This window comes from Alosa sapidissima, chromosome 1 (genome assembly GCF_018492685.1).
Source record: "Alosa sapidissima isolate fAloSap1 chromosome 1, fAloSap1.pri, whole genome shotgun sequence".
Taxonomy (NCBI): Eukaryota; Metazoa; Chordata; class Actinopteri; order Clupeiformes; family Clupeidae; genus Alosa; species Alosa sapidissima.
The window spans coordinates 22314893-22336520 of record NC_055957.1 but is presented as its reverse complement, the minus strand read 5'-3'; the positions used below and the strand labels follow the sequence as shown (position 1 = coordinate 22336520).

The following is a 21628-nucleotide window of genomic DNA, read 5'->3' as shown; positions in this document are numbered from 1 at the left end:
AAGGCACACATCTCTTTATATAAGGTCTCACAGTTGATGGTTTATGTCAGAGTGAAAACCAAGCCACGAGGTCGAGAGAATTGTCCGTAGACCTGCGAGACAGGGTTGTGTGAAGACAGATCTGGGAAAGGATACAAGAAAATTTCTGCAGCATTGAAAGTGCCCAAGAGCATGGCTCTTCTCAAGTGGAAAAGTTCCTAAAAGTTCCTAAAACCTTTCCTAATAATGTCCAGTGATTTAATTTAGGCATAGGTGGACTCCAATCAAGTTGTAGAAGCATCTCAAGGACCATTGATAGAAGTAGGATGCACCAGACCTCAATTGCAAGTGTCATAACAAAGGGTCTGAATATATGTAAATTGAATATTTCAGTATTTTATTTTTTATAAATTTACAAAACATTCCGAACACCTGTTTTGTGTGGAGTGTTGGAGTATTTTGTGCTGATTGATGAGGGAAAAAAATGAATTGAATCCATTTTAAGATGAGTCTGAAACATAACAAAATGTGGAAAACTTGAAAGGGTCTGAAAACTTACTGGTTGCACTGTATATATAAACTGTCAACATTTCAAAACAAAATTGAAATAACTGTAATTAGCCAGGAAGAACACACTGAATTACAGTACAGAAATACTTGCATCACTCACACACACAACCAGAAACACCTAGCTTATATGATTTCCAGTTTTCATGGAATCTCTAAGGTAATGTGGGTTTCATTTGCAAGTGGGAGGCAGATGCATGAAGTTGCAGCATGAAGGACTTGTATCCAAGGCACTTATAGCCCACCTTTAATGGTTGTGATGTCACTCTGCTAAAGGATACATTTCCGGTTCCACAGCCCTCTTAGCTCTTAGCAGACAGTCTTGACAGTCCCACTAAATGTTATGGAACTCATTTAGTTATTTGTTGGCTTGCAATATCATAAAGTTGTACAGTGCCAGTGACAGCTGCTCTTAAGGATATATATTGGTCTATTTAGAACCCCACCTAGGGTGCCTAGGAGCAGCAGCATATCAGGTTATGAAAAAAATACATATATAAAGAAATATATTTAAATAGCAGAATGTGTGCCACAATTATTGCCACTCCTTTAAAATCTGAAAATAAAATATAATTGAAGGTTTTTTTGTCATTTATTTTCAACTTTAAGTTAAGCAGTGTCTGGACTTTCAAGCACTAATCCATGACTTCCTTAAATGACACACAAGTCAGATACTGTTATTCTTCGACGTTAAACAAGAGAATACATGATTCAAACAAAGGGAAAGTGTACTGACCTCTGTAAGTCACCCCTGTAAGTTATTCCTCTCTGTCCTCAACTTTACCAACGGTGGGTGGGTGCCAATAAATGTGGAAAACAGCCACAGCTGCAAAGAGAGTCCCCCTCTAGTGGTGACAGATGGTATGTCTGTTTTTTCTTCAATGATATCATTGTGAAGCAGTGATCCTCTTGGAGAATTGCACCTCAAAATGAAACTGACTGATGCATTGTATCTAAACATGACATTTGAACAAAAAAAAAAGTGTGTGTATATATATATATGAAGAGTTCAGATGCAAAACCCTCTAAATCCGTCTGACCACTTTTCTTTTAAATGAGCATTTAAATTCAGTCTCCTATAGGTTTTTGCCTATAAATCGATATTTCAGACCAGGAAAGGAGTGGTATGTAGTGGGTTTAGAAGTTAAATTATTTGATTAGCGTATACTATGTGTGGAGAGCATCCCTTCACCATCTTTATCTCATTTTTGACATAGGTGGCATTTAGAGGCTTTTGCATCTGAACCCTTCATATATATATATATATATATATATATATATATATATATATATATATATATATATATACACACACTTTTTTTTTTCACACACACACGTAGAATTACACACTCAGACACACATGTAGAATTACCTCACTCAGAATGATGAAATCCATGTTCACAATAAATTAGGCCTAGGTCTAGTCACTCATTCATCTGTTCGATCTTGTGGTTTACACAAGATTATATCTTGTTGACCTAGTGGTTTTATATATATATATATATATATATATATATATATATATATATATATATACACAGTTAAGAACAAAATTATTCATACCCCTGGCAAATATTGATGTAATGTTGATTTTTCTCTTGACCAATATGTTTGTTCTGACCGAAAATGACACTGGCAAAAGGTTGTAAAACAATGTGGTAGAAACATCACCTGACTCTCGCCAGATGAATTTCGCTCCGCCTAGCTCCAGTCATCCATCTGGGATCGCTCCATTGGAGAGGTGTTTCAGAAGGCTGGGCCTTATCAAAAATCCTTGCATATGATTGGATAAGCCACTTGTCCGTCATCTTTATTGACGTGCTACTTCAACCACTCACATCGAAGCCAACCCGTGACGCTTGCTTCCTCGATGCGTTGTCTGAATCAAAACAGTCTCACAGTTGCTTCTCCGCTACGTCACATCTATGAAACTCCCGCCCTGTGTCCTGATTGGTTCTACCATAAAATCTCGTGCCGAAATCAGTCCCAATGGAAGCGGTCCCAGATGGATGTGAGTGGAGCTAGGCGGAACGAAATTCATCTGGCAAGAGTCATGTTAGTAGAAACATGGAATAAAAAAAAATAATGAATGGGCTTCTATGGGGGTTAGCAGAGAAGAGGTCCCTCCCTCCATTGATTTTCTACTTCTGGGAATTTGCCTGCCACCTTGGTCACAACACACAAAATCCTAATTACCCCACTTCCTGTTGGGCATGGCTAATGCAGGAAATTGTTTGTCTTGAGGAGTTACACATACCTACCAAATGTTGTGCATGTAGGTGAAACTATATGCCAAACATACATCAAATTTGTTCATGTGCACAACGCGCACAGTATCCCAAATATCTCACTTCATGTTGGGTGTGGCTAATGCTATGTACATTTGAAAGTTGTTCGTCTTGCGGAGTTACATGCACCTACCAAATTTGGTGTGCATGGCTAAATGTATATGCCAACCATGAGACTAAGTGACAAGGGGGACCTATGGAGTCCATAGGCCACACCCGGAGCCAAACCTTTGGAGGAACCTTTGTCCATGACAGCTTTATCGGACACCTGTTGTGTGCCAAATTTCATGAGTTTTCGCCCATGGGAACTAGCTCAAAAAAGGCAAAGTGTGGCAGGATATTACCAATAATCCTTACAGAAACAATTGGGCTTTCGCACCATTCAATGCTCGGGCCCTAAATAGTGTCATCTAAATCATTGACAACCATTCCATGAAGAAAAATGATAAAGACTGTGAAAAGAGCTGGGCCCAAAAGAGATCCTGGTGGACCACGCTTTAGAATGGTCAAAAACTCTGATTGGACATTTCCTGACTTCACACACACACTTCACACATCTGAAAATAGGTCTAGCTCTGAAATCAGTCAGCCTATGCTATAGGGGTTGATTTTTGAAAAGTCCACAAAAAATGGCAATATATTCTGTTTCCTAAATAGTCTTTATTGCATTGTTAAAGAAAAATGTAAGTTAAATTGCCTAAGACTTTAGTACCTACGGTCTCTTTTGTTTTATTTTTTATTCACTGCTATTCATCGGAATTCATTCAATGCGCCCCTCGTATGGGTACCAAGAAGCCGAAGCGTGGTAGGATAAAAGTGTGTCAGCGCAATAGCGCACGCGCAGCCAGCCAGCCTCTCTGTTCTCTGTCAAGACCTATGGTCAAGACCCGCCCCGATTCTCCTCCAATGAAATAATGGACTTTAGAGCGTCTGCAAGGCTCTGTCAGAGCTGCCATAAAAGAGAAATAGGTACCGGGCGGGCGGCACCGCTAAATGCTGAGGACAACAACGCTGCCAAGCGTGATTGATTAATGACAGAAAAGCCTTCTAATTACAACGTGAGACGTTGCCCGTCAAGAAGAAGGGCGTTTGGACACGTATGTTGCCGTTAATATCTTCGGCAATAAATCCAAGAACTGGTAAGTGTTTTCTAGTCATCCAGTTCGCATTGGTTTGTAATTATTTTATACGAGAATCGGTTAATGTAGCCTACGTTAGCTATATTGGCCACTTATGCTTGGCATGATGATCTCTGCAAGAGCCCAGTCCTGAATTGACAAATTGGCCTGTGAATTTATTCTATAGCGGTCCGGAAGGAAAATAAATAACGTTAACAAGCCATAATAGTCCTATGGTTTGTCCCGACACATCAGGATTGTGGTCGTAGGTTAACGTAACTATCCTAGCTTGCTAACAAACCTTCCTACTGAATTTTACACTCCTCCGGTGTCAGCAGAATTTTGCTCCCTTGTCTGTCAGACATTTTTGGGTAACGTTATGTGTAAGAGCAGCTGTGTTTTTGCCGTTATGTGCCAGTCTTAACATTTTGGAACTGATTACAATTAAATACTGCAGAGTGAATTTTCATGCTGTGAAACTATGCTAGCACCTTTGCTGTTAGCCATCATAGCTAGCATAGCATATTGAACGCCCTGGCACTGGTGAATTTGAGTGGTATGTTTCCTGTATAGGACTTCTTCTGCATACACCAAGATACCATATATTCATTGCTATCCTGTTTTTCTTATTTTAAACAGCACTTGCCCAGGTGTCCTCTCACAAGGGCTTTGCTACTTTATTCCGGGGTGGCAAGGACACCTAGTTAATCACAGTAAGATCAGGCGGAAGAGTGGGGGATGAGGACGACTACGGCTACACACCACTCATCCCATGGACGGCAGCTTCTCTTATTATAATTTACCCGGAGGATAACGGGACAGCCAGGTGGTGAAACAACTTCTCCGCTGGAACATGCAACACTAGGTAACGTTACCGATGTACGTATGGTAGCCGTTCTCTCGGTCGAATGGATGTGGATGTGGAAAAGTGCTCATCAGACAGACGAAGACTTTGACAGCATCAAGCTAACAGCGTTTCATTAACGGATTAATCCTCCCAAGGGGTTGTTTGCACTCTTCCATCATGCGGTGTATGGGTATATGGACAGGCCCTTAAACTATCGTCTCGGAATCGCTGCCATGGATCACGACGAGACGGACTCCGAGTCTTCGGAGCCCCCTCTGCATGGAATTCATGGACCAAACCGAATTCGACCCTCCTCTTACCGTGCACTCCGAAGTGCGGTGTCGAGTTTGGCCAGAATTGACGACTTTTTTTGTGAGAAGATTGGATCCGGGTTCTTTTCGGAGGTGTTCAAGGTAATGTAAATTACACTGAATTCTTTGAGTTGAATGCAGTTGTGCAAATTTGCCTGTGCTGTGTGCATGTCTGACTGCACAATCATACCTACAGAGTTTAAAGCTGAATCTTAATATGCTTGGATCAGACTAATATGACACAAATCTCTGTCGACTCTACTCATGAGTCCTTGGTGTAACACTTGTTATAAGGTCAACGTGCAACATACTGTCACTTAGGTAATTTGTGTGTGTGTGTGTGAGAGATTATGTGCATGATGATGTTGGTGTTAAAAGAGTGACCGAGAGAGTATATTCATAATAGAACATACTGTCAAGACTAATTGGATCCGCAGCAAAATGCATTCACACACAGATACATGTTGGGAAGGAAACAGGCATGTAGGCTAAAGAATAAAGATTAATATGTTTTCTCCCTAATCTTAAATTATCTGTGATATACCTTCACCATCATGGATGTCGACACTCCTGTACCAAAATGCATTTTTTAAAGCAGCTTTAAACATTACACTTCTTCCGGGCTTCATTATCCTCTGTTGAAGGCTGTCATTTGTCACTGTTGGGCAAACATGGAGAGGTGCCCTGCCTGTTTGTCTGATGTGTTTGTTTTAGATATGGTGTTCAGTGAGTCACCTTCGTTCAAATGATTCAACTGTGTAAGAATTCAGTATCCTTCTTTTGAAATTGTCAGCACTAGTGAATGTGCGTCAAATCGTTTCCCTACATGGTCTGTGTGTGTTTGTGTTTTGTAGCTAATTGTGGGTTGGCAATAGCATACAACACAGAAGCATTGGCCTTGGCCTAGTGGTGCTGGTTATTATAAAAAGGGATTGTTAGGTCATCAATGAATGACTAGGGTATCAACAGGACTGTATTCTTTTCATGTTTTTATTTCGACCATACTTTTGTAATCATATTTATTTGGGGCAAATATCACCTGCATTGTGAATTTCGTTCATAAATCCTAGTCTTTTTTTCTGTTATAGGCCTACAGCCTTAAAGTGACATGGGTATTTGTATTTGTATGTGTACCACGTATGCTCAGGTACATCTACTAGTGCATGAGCTGTAACATGTGTTAAAAGAATGAGATGCACATGGATCCCAGACTCCTAGAACTTCAGACACGTGTTCCTGCTTACTGTACTATATGGAAAAAAAAAAAAAAAATCCCACGAAAGAGCCATCTCAAATTTTGTCATCTTATTTTCTGCTGTTGTTTCTAATCTAGATTAATCAAGTGGAATATTTTCTACACCCATTTCTGTCTACATCCACTCTGCCTTTGATTTTTCATCCATGTTAGGTTAGCTAGGTTATCTATCTGCAGAACAGGCGAAGGGCTGACTAAGGCATGGCTGCTTGCTTCCCCAACCTGTTTTCTCGGTTTTGTCAAAAGAGGCAGGGCTCCCGCAGGGTCTTAAAAAAAAGTCTAAAATGTAATAATATGAAATTGGTATTAAATTTAATGCATAACAGTCTCAAAACAGTCTTAATAAGTCTTAAATTCAAAACTAAATGCAGAAATGCTGGAGAGGCCTCCGCACCTCTCTGTGGATGCTGATTACATTCCAGTCTTGAGGACTTCCGTGGAGTTCCATGTCATTTAGACCTCTGAAGTCCTGCCTCCCTTGCACCACACCTGCAATGTCTGACTGTACCCACCGCAAATATTGCAGTCTGCAGCCATCATTCCAAAGGGCTGTACAGTGTTGTCCAAAGGTGGAAAAAAGGCAATTTTCTGAACAGTCAACTGACTTTACCAATGTAGATCAGTTACATTGATCAGTAACTCCCTGAGCAGAGAATCGGTATCAGAGACATGTCCAATATAGTTAAAAACAGCACAACCGGGGGGCGCTGTGGCACAACAGGCTACAGCGTTCATACCATATATACGGGTCCAAGTGCCTACGGGGACTCTGGTTCGAATCCAACCTGCGGCCATGTCCCGGTCTCACCCCATCTCTCTCTCCCACTTACTTCCTGTCTCACTCTTCACTGTCCTATACAAATAAAGGCAAAAGGCCCAACAAATATACTTACAAAAAAAAAAAAACAGCACAACAGATATAAGTATATACTGTATACTCTTTTGATCCCAATCTGTGAATTAGTGAAACACACACAGCACACAGTGAACACACAGTGAGGTGAAGCACACACTAATCCCGGCGCAGTGAGCTGCCTGCAACAACAGCGGTGCTCAGGGAGCTGTGAGGGGTTAGGTCTCTTGCTCAAGGGCACTTCAGCCGTGCCTACTGGTCGGGGTTCGAACTGGCAACCCTCCGGTTTCAAGTCTGAAGCGCTAACCAGTAGGCCACAGCTGCCCCCAAATGAACCCAAATGCCCTTCTTAGATGCAAAAGAGGTAATTGTAATTGTGTACGAAAATATGTGCATGGATCTCAAAATCAAAACTATTTTTTTTTTTATTGGAAGACTGACGCAATGCATGATGTAACACCATGGTCCTGTGATTGTCTAAGGGGTCTTGTTTTCCATAGACTGGCAGTGTTTCCCACAGAATTTGATTGAATTTGTGGTGGTGGTGGTGTGGGGGGGGGGGGGGGGGGGGTTAAAGATTGTCTTGGTAGTGTATAGGTATAATTAAGTGCCTGTCACTTTAAGACGTTCGTGAGGGAACCCTTGCAATTTTAACTGATGTGTGGATGCAATTCATAACGTTTTCTAGTTAGTCAAAATAAAGGTTCGTACTTCTCCTTGGGAAAAGCACTTTTGAGTCTTGGAAAACACTTTTCCGTTTACATCTGGATTTTGCAAACATTTAATGTCAGTCAATAAAATTAGTCCTGCATGATGAGTAACGAAATTGACAAGCAGCTGTAAGTAAGCATGTTAAACTCGACATCCAAACAGTATTCTAAAGTTAGCTTTGAGATACTGCTTGATTGCATAACTTAACTTAGTTTAGACTCCTCAATGTCCTATGTTGTGATAAGACCTTAGCAGAGTTAACTTTAATGCAGCAGTTTTGAACAAATTTGCGCAGCATTGTCATGATGCTAAGCAGATTTAATAGCAATTTAGCCCGTCATCTTCTATGCAATGCTTCTATGTGGCAACATCAATTCTTGAACAATCGTTAATGTTTTGTTAACTGCACATGCAGAGGAGGGGCAGCGGGCTCGTTACGAGAGAAAGAGCGCGGCGGGGAGAGGCAAGGAAAGGCTACGTGCATAAAAAGCGCAGCTCAATGAAAGGGTTTTATCTTATCTTTAATTTAATTAGTACAAGATGGAAGATTAATGTGTGGCGGCCGGTTTTTTTTTTTCGCGGCGCCCCGCCACAGATTAGTCAACGTATGGGGAAACACTGACTGGACACTGACTGTTCGTCTCCGGCTGAGGTTGTTTAGTTGCTAGTTAGGTATGAGCTACACCAGGCGCGTAACTGAAGTGTTCCGTCCGGAGAGTGAAGGAAACTATATAAAAAAAAATCTTTGTATATTCCCACAAGGTGTTAAGGCACTCTGAAAATGAGAACCAAAATAATTGTTCAGACTAACCCTAACCCTAACCCTAACCCTAGGAAGGGATTTCTTTTCTGTTCATTGTTTTTTGTGAGAGTGTTTCTACTTCTCTCAGTAAGGGAAATAAATCAAGAGCCTATGTTGAGTACAAATATGTCTTCTGAAGGCCTAAAAGAGCCCAGCCAAAAACTCCAATAAAATTTTGATCAACTTTGAGGGACAGCTATGACCATGCAGGATCATCCAGACCAAACGTGACAATTTTGCTACATACTATTCCTATTGATGTACTAGCATGCAAAAGTTGAGCCTCCTACATGGTTTAGTTCTTGTGCTTTGGGCTTGTGAACTTTGACAAAAAAAAGAGGCAGAACAAAATCAACACCCCCCCTCCCCCTGTAAAACTGGCTGTATCTTGGAAAGTATTGATCTTACATAAAAGTCATTGTACAGTGTGTCTCCTGGGTAACATAGGTAAACCTGGTAATTTTTTCAGAATTTTTTGAGACCTAAGTGCGTGGGCCCTGGTTGAATTGACGTGGAATGACCCTTCAGTTACGCGCCCGGTGTAGCTCATACCTTAGAGGCCCCTCCCACATTTGTGTGTCATTGTGAGAAGGCCAATGTCACAAAGCTGTTGGGTTCACCTAAAGTTGATGTTTTGCCTTGTTCACCTTTCTGCTCTGCTATTTCCATGAAAGGGGACATGGAAGGGTATAGTAAACCACCACGAGGAAGAGATTGCGTAGAGAGTGGGCGTGGGTCATTTTGTCTGTCTGCGTTGTCACAGGGACGGTGTCCTGTGTTCCTGCAGGTCATGTGGTATGATGGGAAAATCCAGAAAGCCAATTAGTGTGGTGCAGCTATTAATACCCAACACATCGGACTGGGTGTGCGTGCAGACATACACTTGCTCAGTCTCTCTCTCTCTCTCTCTCTCTCTCTCTCTCTCTCACACTCACACTCACACACACACACACACACACACAAATCCAATTCATGAATGCTTACCACTTACCAGCACTAGAGGTGGATAGTTCAGGAAGAGTGCCGCAGTGAGTCACATGACTTAGTTTAGTTTTCCTGTGAAGTTGTCTTTGTGGAGACATTACACGTTTGGGGCTTAAAATACATTGAAGATATACTGATACTGTTATTATATTACACTCTTATTATATTACAAGCATATTATAAGTTGGGTCAAGAAGATGTTCTGTCCAGGTTTTAAATGATTTTGTGTTTGGAAAGAAATGTAGTGAAGGAAGGGAGGTATATAGCAGTGTAAACTGTATTTGTCTATGAATGTACAACATTGGCACTTTGTACACTAAATGATCACACATTGGTCTCCACAGCATATGAACAACACCAAAGTATTATATTTGCAAACAAAATACTGATTGATGCCAAGATATGGGTACAAGTAACAACAATTTTGAATTTGAATTTATTAAGAGGAAACCCCTTGAGATGCAAAATCTCGTTTTTTTATGTATTTATTTATTTATTTATTTGGCTGACACTTATCCAAAGTGACTTACTCCTGAGCCAGTCTCCTGAAAGCAACTCAGGGTAAAGTGCCTTGCCCAAGGCCACAACAGTAGCAGCCGGGAGTCAAACTAATAATAATAATAATAATAATAATAATAATAATACCCTCACAACCACTCTTTTTGCACTTTGTTCCAAATCCAGGGCCTTGTATAGAATCAGTGGGCATACATACAGTACAAACATTTAATGGTCGTCATACTGAGAACATTTTTTCAGGAAAGTCATGGAATTTTACATCTGACTTGGAGTGGGAACCCTGTATGTTACTTCTCGGCTGCTACGTTCCTCCCAGGAGTGTCGTCTGGCACCGCCGCCCTTACAGAATATTTTTTATTTGTAGTCTCTCTGTTGGTGGAACAACCTGGCAAGTGCTAGCAGAACAGGGTCGTCCCTCTCTATCTTCAAGAAGCTCTTGAAAACCCAACTCTTTCGAGAGTACCTCCTCTCCCAACACTTCTAGCAACCCAACCCAACATGCACTGACCATGCACTTCCCTCTCTTCCCTGCTCTACTTCTACCTCCTTATACCACACTCCAGTATTTAAACGTCTGCATGCTCATCCTCTGGTAGTAGTATTGACTAGTAGTAGTACAAACAGATTGCCATATTTTTAAACTGAACCAAATGTTTCCTTGTCGGGTATGCATGCATTCCTAAATACGTGTGTCGCCCCACTCTACTTGTTATTGTGCCATCCCTGAACAATAGTTTCATATAATGGAGTACCTTGGTATTCGATATTCCTTAATTAGTCAAAACCATGTGCATGTGCTTATAGACAGCAGGATGCTCAACATCATGCCGCTACAGTGACCTGATGTATCTGATGGTAAACTAAAGTGGGATTTCCCCTCCTCTGTCCCCATCATTCTCCATCTCTCTGTATGACGCACATTCTCTCTCTCTCATCCTCTAGTCAGCCTTGGATAAATGCAATAGGATCTGAGGATGTTCTGCATGTAGTTCACCCATTCACTCACTCGCTTGCTTAATTTCTGCAATGACCCGAATATTTATATCTTTTTATCCCAGAGATTATGGCCGGATTATAAAGTCTATCAGGTTATGGATGTAATACACTCCATAATACTCTCCACATGGGTTTGGTAAAATCCTTCTATGTGGCAAGTCATGTGAAGTCATTTTACCCATACCTGTTTATAACATCTCTACCCTGTGTGTGTGTGTGTGTGTGTGTGTGTGTGTGTCTCAGGTGCAGCACCGGATCACTGGGCAGGTGATGGCTCTGAAGATGAATACACAGGCCAGTAACAAGGCCAACATGTTGCGGGAGGTGCAGCTCATGAACCGCCTCTGCCACCCCAACATCCTTGGGTTAGTATGGCTGGTAGTCTCTCTCTTGTTTTCTGACTGTCTGTCTCTCTTTCTTGTTTTCTGACTCTGTCTGTCTCTCTTCTCTCTTCCTCTCTCTCTCTCCCTCTCTCTCTCATTGTCTGCCTCTCTTTCTGTCAGTCACTCGCTCTAATAGATCCTGGAGAATCAATAAGCAGTGCCCTGGGCATGTTTTACACTCCCCATGCATTAGGCTCTGTTTTGCTGACCTTGATTAAATTGCATTGTGATCAGGAAATGGAATCTGCGATGTGTCAGTAGTAGTCCTAATCTATGCCATTCAGATGTGTTTAGAAACATGCTGATCGCTCCGTCTGTCATGTCTCACCAGGTTTTTAGGTGTCTGTGTTCATGAAGGACAGCTGCACGCCTTAACAGAGGTATCTTTCACTTTTTTATCTTCCTCTACATCCTTTACTGACATGAGGTGACTGTCTCCATAGAAACCGCTCTTGGGAAATGGGAGGCCTGGGTGACCTCACGTGTGGTCATGATCACTGTGGTTGTTATGGTTACAGTACATCAACGGGGGGAATCTGGAGCAGCTGCTGGACGGTGACATGTACCTGTCGTGGGCGGTGAGGATAGGCCTGTCTCTAGACATCGCCCGGGGTTTGCAGTACCTCCACAGTAAAGGCATCTTCCACCGGGACCTCACCTCCAAGGTACATGGGCCGGACCTCCTGTGCCCTCTCACTCTGCCACACATCTCACTCTACCACGCATCTCACTCTACACACCTCACTCTGCCACACATCTCACTCTACACACACCTCACTCTGCCACACACCTCACTCTGCCACACACCTCACTCTACACACACCTCACTCTGCCACACACCTCACTCTGCCGCACACCTCACTCTGCCGCACACCTCACTCTGCTGCAAGTAACATTAACATTCATGGAGGCATTCTCTGGCAGACACAAACCGCTGCGCAGTATGTCTCTTTGAATTAACACAGAAACCAGAAACCTTGTTTCTCCTCAGTTTTGAGGTCATCTGACGTTTAAACCTGCTGGGAGTAACAGGGATGGTTTTGTTAGAGGCATTCGTTTTTCCATACGCTGGCACTAATATTCATCTGAAATGAAAGTGGTCATAGATTTTTACGAGGGAAATTACATACATTTGTAAAGGCTTCAACTAAAAAATTAATCTGCTTGATGTGATAGTGCAGGCCATGTGTGATGGGGGAGTTTCTTATTTATTTTTGCATCAAAAATGTTCCCCATAAAGTCTGTGCCCCATAAAGTCTTTGCCAGAATTTAGTGAAGTTGCTGGATTCGAGTTGAAGCGCGAGAGCCTATTTTTGGTCACCTGGTGGACCTTCAGCTCACATGGAGTGTAGGACGCATGCATTCACTTTAAAGACAAACGCTGAAAAAATCTTCACATACTTCCCACTATGTTGCATATTTAATCGTTATTTATTATTCATTGTGCCAGACGCTCCTCACCCAAGTAAAATTTAACAGGGGGGTTGACTCTTTGTTTTTATGTTGGTTAAGTATAAGTATACTCTTTTGATCCCATGAGGGAAATTTGGTCTCTGCATTTATCCCAATCCGTGAATTAGTGAAACACACTGCACACAGTGAACACACAGTGAGGTGAAGCGCACACACTAATCCCGGCGCAGTGAGCTGCCTGCAACAACAGCGGCGCTCGGGGAGCAGTGAGGGGTTAGGTGCCTTCTCAATGAAATCTAGCAAGATGAAGGCATGTTCATTGAAATTATTTTCTTTTTTTTTTTTTTTTTTTTTTTGTGTAAAGTGAAAGTCCTTTCTCCCTGGTTAGGCAGAGACTTACCTGCAGAGGTATTTATTCTCTCTTAATCTTGTCATCTGACAGAACTGTCTGGTGCGCTGTGAAAACGGGCTCTTCACTGCTGTGGTTGGTGACTTCGGACTGGCAGAGAAAATCCCTGATTACAGGTAAGGCAATGCCAGCGGCATGCCACACTCCCGTGCAAAGGCGGGGTGGTTCCAATGTATGTAGTCAGTTGTAGTCAGTTGACACTTTTATCCAAAGCGACTTACAAAAAGAGAACAATCAATTGTATGACGAGACCTGTTATGCAACATTCTAAAATGGATAGTTCCGGTCCTTGATATGCCAGCAACTTACACCTTGACTGCATTTTGTTCTGTATTACTGCACTACCACAACTCAATACAAAAGTTAGAGTAGCTGTGTCTCGAAGTTGCTTGGCAACCATTCTGATAGACGAAATATATTTCTTGGTGGAAGAATGATTATCTATGAATAAATCGCTACAGTTCTTGTTGCTGTGGCTTTATTTTATGAAATCTTGCCAGATATATGTAGTAACCGTTGGCACATCATGCCTAACAACACCCATTAGCTGTTCTGAAATCAGTGTAACCTACGGCCACTTGGGACTTATTGCTTAAATGAGTATATATATTATATCTAAATGTATTTACATATTAAGACTATTTAGACTATTTAGTGTATTGTCTATTTAAATATGACACCTTCTCCACTGGTTGGGATGCCTCAGATGAGGATGGTTTGTATCTTTTACAGATGTTTAGTTTGAAAACCTTAAATCTCTACTGCTTGTTCATGGTTAAATTATGACCAATTATAAAATGTATATTGTTGAGCTCTAATCTAACACTGTATCTTGCATTAAACATGGACTGCATGTTTGGGTGGGGAAAAAACGTGCTTTGAAACTCCATTACCTAATTCACCAGGGAACCCAGAGGAAATTAGCGCTCTTGCGTTCAGCCACTAAATATGTAGCCAACCGTGAACTGCAGTGCTGGAAGCTTTTTCTTCCTACAGTGATGGCGGGGAGAAGCAGCGTCTGGCAGTAGTGGGCTCCCCCTACTGGATGGCTCCAGAAGTGCTGAGAGGAGAGGTCTATGATGAGAAGGTAAGAGACAGTCTCGAACATAGTATTTTTACCCCCATGGCCACCAGTACATCAGATTTTTTTACCAGCCCCCTCTGCATTTCAACTGGCCCTGAATATTTGAGACTGTGATTGGCGGAAGAGCTCAGGGCTGATGGGCTAGTGATTGGCCTATCAATTTGCCCAACATGGACTCTTAATTTCCCTGGGCCTATCAACTTGTCCTAAGAAGAGAAGCTTTTTATTTAGATACCATGTCTCCAAAGGGTCTAAACATGCATTTTGATCTTAAACCTTTCTTGTGATTTATCCCCTATATTAGCAGTAAATAAAGCCAGTCTTTGGATATGGCAGAGCTAATAGCAAGTTCCTATACAATTAACTGTTTCTATATGTATTGCTATTCCATGTATTTTGCATAATGTTGTTTCTGTAAAAATGTACAGCTTTTAATTCAATTAGAGACTTGGGCCTAGTGCCCTGCATGCAGTTTGTGCTGTTTGCCACCCCATGGATGCACCCTACCTGGTTAAGGCAGGTGTCTGCCTATATCACATGACCATAGGCCTATTCATCAGTCTCTTTATGGTCATGTGATACAGGCCGTCTCTTTATGGTCATGTGACACAGGCCTTCTCTTCCATGTCTTTTTTGCCTGATGAAGATCTGTTGAGATCCAAACAATTTATCTGGCACCTCTGAAAATATATTTTGGAAGTGCACACCCGTATCCACAAATACCTATCAACTTGCCCTACATAGACTCTTACTTGCCCTGGGCCTATCAACTTGGCCGACAAAGACTCTTACTTGCCCTGGGTAGGTGGGCGATTGCTTAACTGCACTTTTCTCCCCTCTCTCTTTTACAGTGTCTCTGCCATGTGTGTTCAGACCAACAATAGTATTGGTGTTATAACTCAAGCTTTGACTGTTGGCGTAGAGATTGGTAGTCTAAATGAAATCTAAGGTTTAATAAATGCAAGATGAAAGCATGTTAATACATTTTCTTTTTTTCTTTTAGTTTTTCTTAATTTTTTAAAGAATTGTGTGTGAAGTGACAGTGCTTTCATATTTTTTGCATAGTGTGGCCAAAAGCTGCCTATTTCAGATGGAAGGGGTCAGTTTACAGACATGCAGAATGCCATGTATCGGTAACCTGTGATTTTGTTGGTAGTAAAACAAAAATGTTTACCAATGCATTTGCTTACCAGCCTGTGTACTGTATGTCTGGCCCTCAGGTGGATGTGTTTGCATACGGCATCATCTTGTGTGAGATCATAGCCCGGATTGAAGCGGACCCAGACATCCTTCCTAGAACTGAGGTAGGACAATTGAACTTTCATAGTTTAAAGCCATGTCAGTGTTTGTGTTTCCTGTGGCTGAATCACAGACAGCTCTACCATAGAAACGTCAGTACGTGTGCTCAATACTGTGCTGCACATTTGTGGCTCCCAGTGATGCAAGCTGTTGATCTGTGAGCTGAGTTGCAAGTATGTCATTTGTTGTCTCTGTAGGACTTTGGATTGGATGTGGAGGCCTTTGAGCATATGATAGGGGACTGTCCACAGTCCCTCTTCAACCTAGCCGTCAGCTGCTGTAATGTAAGTCGCATGTCCACTTTAAGCTGTGTTGTCTCCATAGGAATAACCTTTCAAATCAAGTGTTTCTTTGTGACGATTGTTCTGTGGTCCCTGCTGCCATCTGACAGATGTGTGCAGAGAGTCGGCCTTCGTTTTCGGACCTCGTCGTTGAGCTGGAGCGCATGGAGAGAGAGGAGCAGAGCAACGACGCGCCTGTGGTGCTGGGTGAGTGCAAATGTCCATGGAAGCTCATGAATAAACCTGCCTGATGTGATTCGATGCGATCAAAAACGTTTTTTTTTTTTCCCCCCCTCCAGAACCCATCGCCCTCGACAATAGCCCATACCGACGGAGGAACTCGCCCTGTTGCCCGGGTGACCAGCGCCTGTCGCGGAGCCAGTCGGACATGCTCCCGCCCACCACGCCCTCTCAGGCGGGCACGCCGGCCCGCATCAACCCCTTCTCGCTGCGGCAGGACCTGAACGGTGGTCACATCAAGCTCTACGACACGCCCAGCAAGTCTGTCATTTCGCTGACCTTCACGCTGCCCCCGCTGGAGCCCAGCACCTCGCCGAGCCGTCACCGGGGCCACCGTCCACTTCGTGGGCCGCCGCGCCGCTGCCAGTCGCTGCCCTGCACGCCGGAGCTCGGACGCCCCATGGCCCTATCCCAGCCACGTGACCTGGGGCCCCGCAGCGGCGACAACGGAGAGGACAGCGAGGGGGACAGCTGCCTGGAGAGGGACCTGGTGGACGACAGGGTGACCAAAGAGGGGAGAGGTCAGTCGGAGTCGCCGTCAGCCTCGATGAACGAGATGGGGGACTCTGGAGTGGCCCTGGAACTGGAAATGGTGTCTCTGGAGCGGCTGGAGGAGGAAGAGGAGGATGAGGAGGGCGCTGAGCTGAAGGAGCTGTGCCTGGCCGAGCCCATGGACTGCACCAGCTCCCCTGATACCACCGAGAGCATGTTGGCAGCAGCAGCAGGGACCGCCACCTCTCCTCCAGGCCCCAGGCCTCTGGTCAAAGCTTCGTCTTCGTCTGCGTCCTTCTCATCCTCCTCCTCGTCCTTCTCATCCGCTTCATCGCTGCAGCCCAATGGTTTGGTGCTGCCTGTCTCCAACGGGCCTCCCTCACTGCCGCCCCTCCCCCGCCTGGACAATAACAACATCTCGTTGCCCACTGGACGCCTGCTCGGCTGGGGAGCCACTAATGGCTACCGCACGACCACCACCACCACCACCACCACCTCTGTCCTCCCCGAGCCGTGCGGCTTCGTCGGTGAGCCGCAGGACGAGGTCATTTCCTGTCCCGGGTGCTGTCTGGCGGGACTCCCATCCTTCCCTTCCGTGTGCCTGCGTGGCGCTGCACCAACCCGCCAGGTTGGCCGTGGCCGGCGGTCCTACCGGAACTTTGCCGGTGGTGAGGTGGGCGTTGCAGCGGCGGCAACCGCCTCTGCTGCTGCCACGGCAACCAAGGGCCTTCTGTGTCGTGGGGCCAAGGGTTTCTCACCACCCACCCCACCCTGTGAGCCGGGCCTGCCCCTCCCAGAGGCACAGACTTAAGCTGGGGGCGCATGCCAAGGGGCGTGGGGGGGAAACGTCCAGCAGCACCCCTCACCTGTGACATGCTTCTTAAGGCTGGCACTGTTTGCATTGGAGGCTGAGTAAGGATCACATTGGAAATAACAAAGCAGCAGCGGTAAAGCGTAAAACAAGGCTCAAACCGTAATAATTCAAAAGAAGTTTTTATCTCATTCCGAGGTTACACGAACAGTCAATGTTCTGTTGCCTAAACTGACAATTGATGAGCCTTGCATTACGCTATGAAAGTTGAGCCAAGTTCAGCATTCCAATTGTTTGACACTAGCGTAACGCTGCCGACCGTAGGGAACAAAAGGAAATCTGCCTGTTGCTGCTGGTAAATGTGATCCCTGCCTGAAGGGGACCACACCTTAGTGCCAGCTATATGTTGTGGATCAACAGCTAAGTGCAGTTCAGGAGTAAATGTGCCCTAGGCACCCTTTGGGTCTGGAGGAATACGGTCAGGGCCGTATGTATGTGTGTATGTATGTATGCATGCGTGTATGAGAAGTGCAGGACACTGGGCAAATGGTGGTCTTCTGAGTAAGGCCAATGGAACCAAGAAATCCGGGGTTGTGTGGGAGAGTTGTACGGTGTGACTCTTCGTAGTCTTTAAATTGTCTAAAATTTGTGAAAAATTCCTTTTGTATTTGGAGATTTAGATTCATATTGAATATGATCAGGTGCTTGCACTGCTCCTCACACCTCCAGATCTCTAATCCAAAACTGACAGCTGTGCGTGAGTGTGCGTGCGTGTGTGTGTGTTTGCTTGCTTGTATATTATTTTTTTGTTATACTGATGAAACTGTACTATAGCATGAAAAGCAATTTTAGCCTCTCTTCAATTTACATAGTGCAAAAATGATTGCAACCTCCAAGGTCGTGTGTGCGTGCTTGCACATTCTTTTTCAAAGTGAATACGTTTTTGAGCTCTTCTCTGTTTTTTCTGTATTTATGTATATCTAGGAAAGGGAAAAAAAAACGTGCAATAAGTCTATGTAAAGTGAGTTTGTGCATAATATTTTACAGAGGTGTTCTTTTGTACACTTTGAGAGCTGCTGCACTCTGAAATATCAAGGAAATGCTTATTCTGTACCGTAGCCTGTTTGGGACAAACTGTGCTTATTTTATTTATTGGCCTCCCTCATGAAGGGAAGACCCAGGACCATACCCTAACTGCTCCTGCTAGACTGCAGTGAGTGGCCAGGATTAGTTCAGTCATTAACTGTGTTTACATGCACTTCAGTATCCCGGTTATGAGGCTTATCCCAATTTTGATCATATTCAGGATATGGTGGTCACATGAACACAGAGAAACTATTATTAATATCCCATGATGAATACTAGTATTCCAGTTATCAACAATAAAGTTCTATTAGCACTCCTTATCCCGGTTTCTAATGCAATCATGCATTTGTCTGAGACACCAGGATAAGGTGTATACCTGGAACAGTATCCCCGTTTCTTTCGAAGTACTCCACCTAGCCTCCATCCTAACCGGGATACTCAAAACCGGAATAAGGGCTTATCCGGGGTTCTGAAATCGGGATATGATGTTCACATGCGTAAATAAAAAAATACTTCAAAATCCAATCATAACCGGGATACATAAGTGCATGTAAACGCATTCTATGCCTAAGTGGGAAAAACCAAGCCTTTTGGTTCTGTTTAATAGATTTGCTAATCACATTGATCAGTTATACAGTATAAATATATATACTGAGTGAGGCTGGCCTTTGAATCTGTGACCTCAGTCTAGTTAGTAGTAATTTGTCATGCTTAGAGAACCAGATGAAGTGTTCATGGTTTACCCACTTGGTAAAGGTAACAGCAACAGCATGCTTTTTCTACAAAAGTATGTAACTCTGTCCAAAGAATCTCCATGTGTTCTGTGAGTCTGTGCATCTGCTTTTAGACATGGCTCGGCACGAGCTGGAAAGAGGTGGACGGTGCATGCTTGGGTGTTTACCCATAGATGACGATGAAATACAATCACAATGGTTTAAACGGTGCCAGTCCATGACACCAGCCCCTTGCCTGTTGTAGATGTTCCCCTTTGATGTGGCTAGCTTGGCTCTCTGACATCGGCACGGAGATCTCTTTTACTTCCTCTCCATACGGTAAATCATCAGAACCAACAACAATAGACCTCTGAAGTTCACCTACAGTACAAAAAAGGACCCAAAGCTGCCATCTTTGCCCATATAAGGAGGTCCGGATCTCCTTATATGGTCACGACGGTACCCGGATCTTCTTATATGGACAAAGATGTTAGCTTTTGGGTCCTTTTGTTTAGGCGGTCTTCAGAGGTCTATTAGGCCTAGTGCCCAGAACCTTTGCTGTAGGCAATGTTTCTTGATTTTTTCAAAGATATTTAGTCGGTTGCGTCCCTAAAGGTCGGCCTTCTGCAGAAGAATCACTTTCCTGGAGAAGTAGTGCACTCCATGGTATTTCATCACTACTAATTGCTAATTTGACTGTGACCTACCACACAGCCAAATTAGCCATATATTCATTTGATATTTGAAATAATGTACACATTTCCAAAAGTGATATTTTGATATATTTTGATACATTTGGTTACTTAAATCAACATAGTCTCATTTGGGATTAAACCAGTGAGGGAATTTAAAAATGTTGTCAGCGCAAAGATGAGGAGGTGCTACACTGACGGATCATAGTGGTGCTGGTACTGCAAAAAAGTTTTTTTGCCATGTAAATAATCGAAAGAAAAACAAATGTAGGTTGATGGGATGTGAAGGCCCAGATTGGACATTTCTGTGCAAGTTTATGTGACATGTTATCAGGCTTTTATGCAAAGACTTCTCTCTCTCTGTCATTCTGATAAAAAGGCACTTATTGCAACTGATATTTGTTATCATTATTGGGGAATACCAGCTTTAATTGTTGTTGATTATTCATGTTATTTAAGACATTTTTTGAATGACTAAATTAAATGAAACTTTTCTGAATCTTCTATATCCTAATTTCATTTTGATTTTTTTGTTCAGGTTAAGAACAGTTTGCAGTCATCTTTTTTACAAGAGAAACTGAACTGAATAGAATATATTTAAGCAATAAGCCCCGAGAGGCCGTTCTACATCGTGAATATAGCACAGCTGAGGGGTGTTGTTAGGCACGAAGCGAGCGAAGCGAAGCGGAGTGCCGGTAAACAACCCTCAGCTGTGCTATATTCACAATATAGAACGGCCTCAAGGGGCTTATTGCTTTTATAAAACGGCAACCACATACAGTACATTTAAAAATTGATACAAAATAAACAAATAATCATGAACTTTAAAAGCTCAGTTGCCGAACCGTTATGCATTCTAAACACATTAAAGGAGAATTCCGGTGTGATATTGACCTAAAGTGTATTGAAACATGATACCGAGTGTGAACGTATGTCTCATAGCCCATCTCGGCTTGTCCCCTGCACTCCAAAATCTGGCGCTAGTTAGCCGATGCTACCAACAGCTTTTTCAATAGTGGTGCTTCGGCATTGGGCTAGCCATGCAAATAAATCACTGTTTTACACCCATTTACGAGGCTCAATGTATCTCCACACTTCATTGGTAGACTTCCGAGGGCCCTGACATTTAAAACGAGACATTGATAACTTTGAAAAAGCACTGGTAGTTTACTTACAAGACGATTTATACAGACCGTATCTTCACGAAGTTTAGCGTTTGCAGCCATCTTGAATTTAGTCACGATAAGTCGAGCGACGAGTAAGAATGAACAGGTATGAAAAGGGATCAGATTCCAAAAATAATTCAGTGGAAATGCATGGATTCCAGTTTCTTCCAGTAGCAGCAACTGGAATCCATGCATTTCCACTGAATTATTTTTGGAACCTTATTTTCCCTGCAATGTATGTGTGTGTGTGTGTGTGTGTGTGTGTGTGTGTGTGTGTGTGTGTGTATTGTTTATGCAATCAAGAACATGTACAGCAGGGTATCCCAAAC

General features: G+C 43.1%; 1 protein-coding gene across 1 annotated transcript; it reads left to right on the top strand.

Moving 5' to 3' along the window:
• The first annotated feature begins 3746 nt into the window (after positions 1-3746).
• LOC121719554 (dual specificity testis-specific protein kinase 2-like) lies at positions 3747-20529 on the top strand. The gene is made up of 11 exons (XM_042105295.1): positions 3747-3973; positions 4592-5212; positions 11474-11595; positions 11945-11993; positions 12132-12278; positions 13469-13551; positions 14432-14522; positions 15740-15823; positions 16016-16102; positions 16210-16306; positions 16399-20529. The coding sequence occupies exons 2-11, from the start codon at positions 4994-4996 to the stop codon at positions 17640-17642; spliced, it is 2223 nt and encodes a 740-aa protein (XP_041961229.1). The 5' UTR covers positions 3747-3973; positions 4592-4993; the 3' UTR covers positions 17643-20529.
• The last annotated feature ends 1099 nt before the right edge of the window (positions 20530-21628 follow it).

Bases quoted from the DNA above. Each gene is read 5' to 3' on its own strand.
- LOC121719554 (XM_042105295.1), top strand. From the start codon at position 4,994: ATGGACAGGCCCTTAAACTATCGTCTCGGAATCGCTGCCATGGATCAC. The intron at 11,994-12,131 runs GTATCTTTCACT...TTATGGTTACAG, and splicing joins AGCTGCACGCCTTAACAGAG to TACATCAACGGGGGGAATCT. The intron at 12,279-13,468 runs GTACATGGGCCG...GTCATCTGACAG, and splicing joins ACCGGGACCTCACCTCCAAG to AACTGTCTGGTGCGCTGTGA.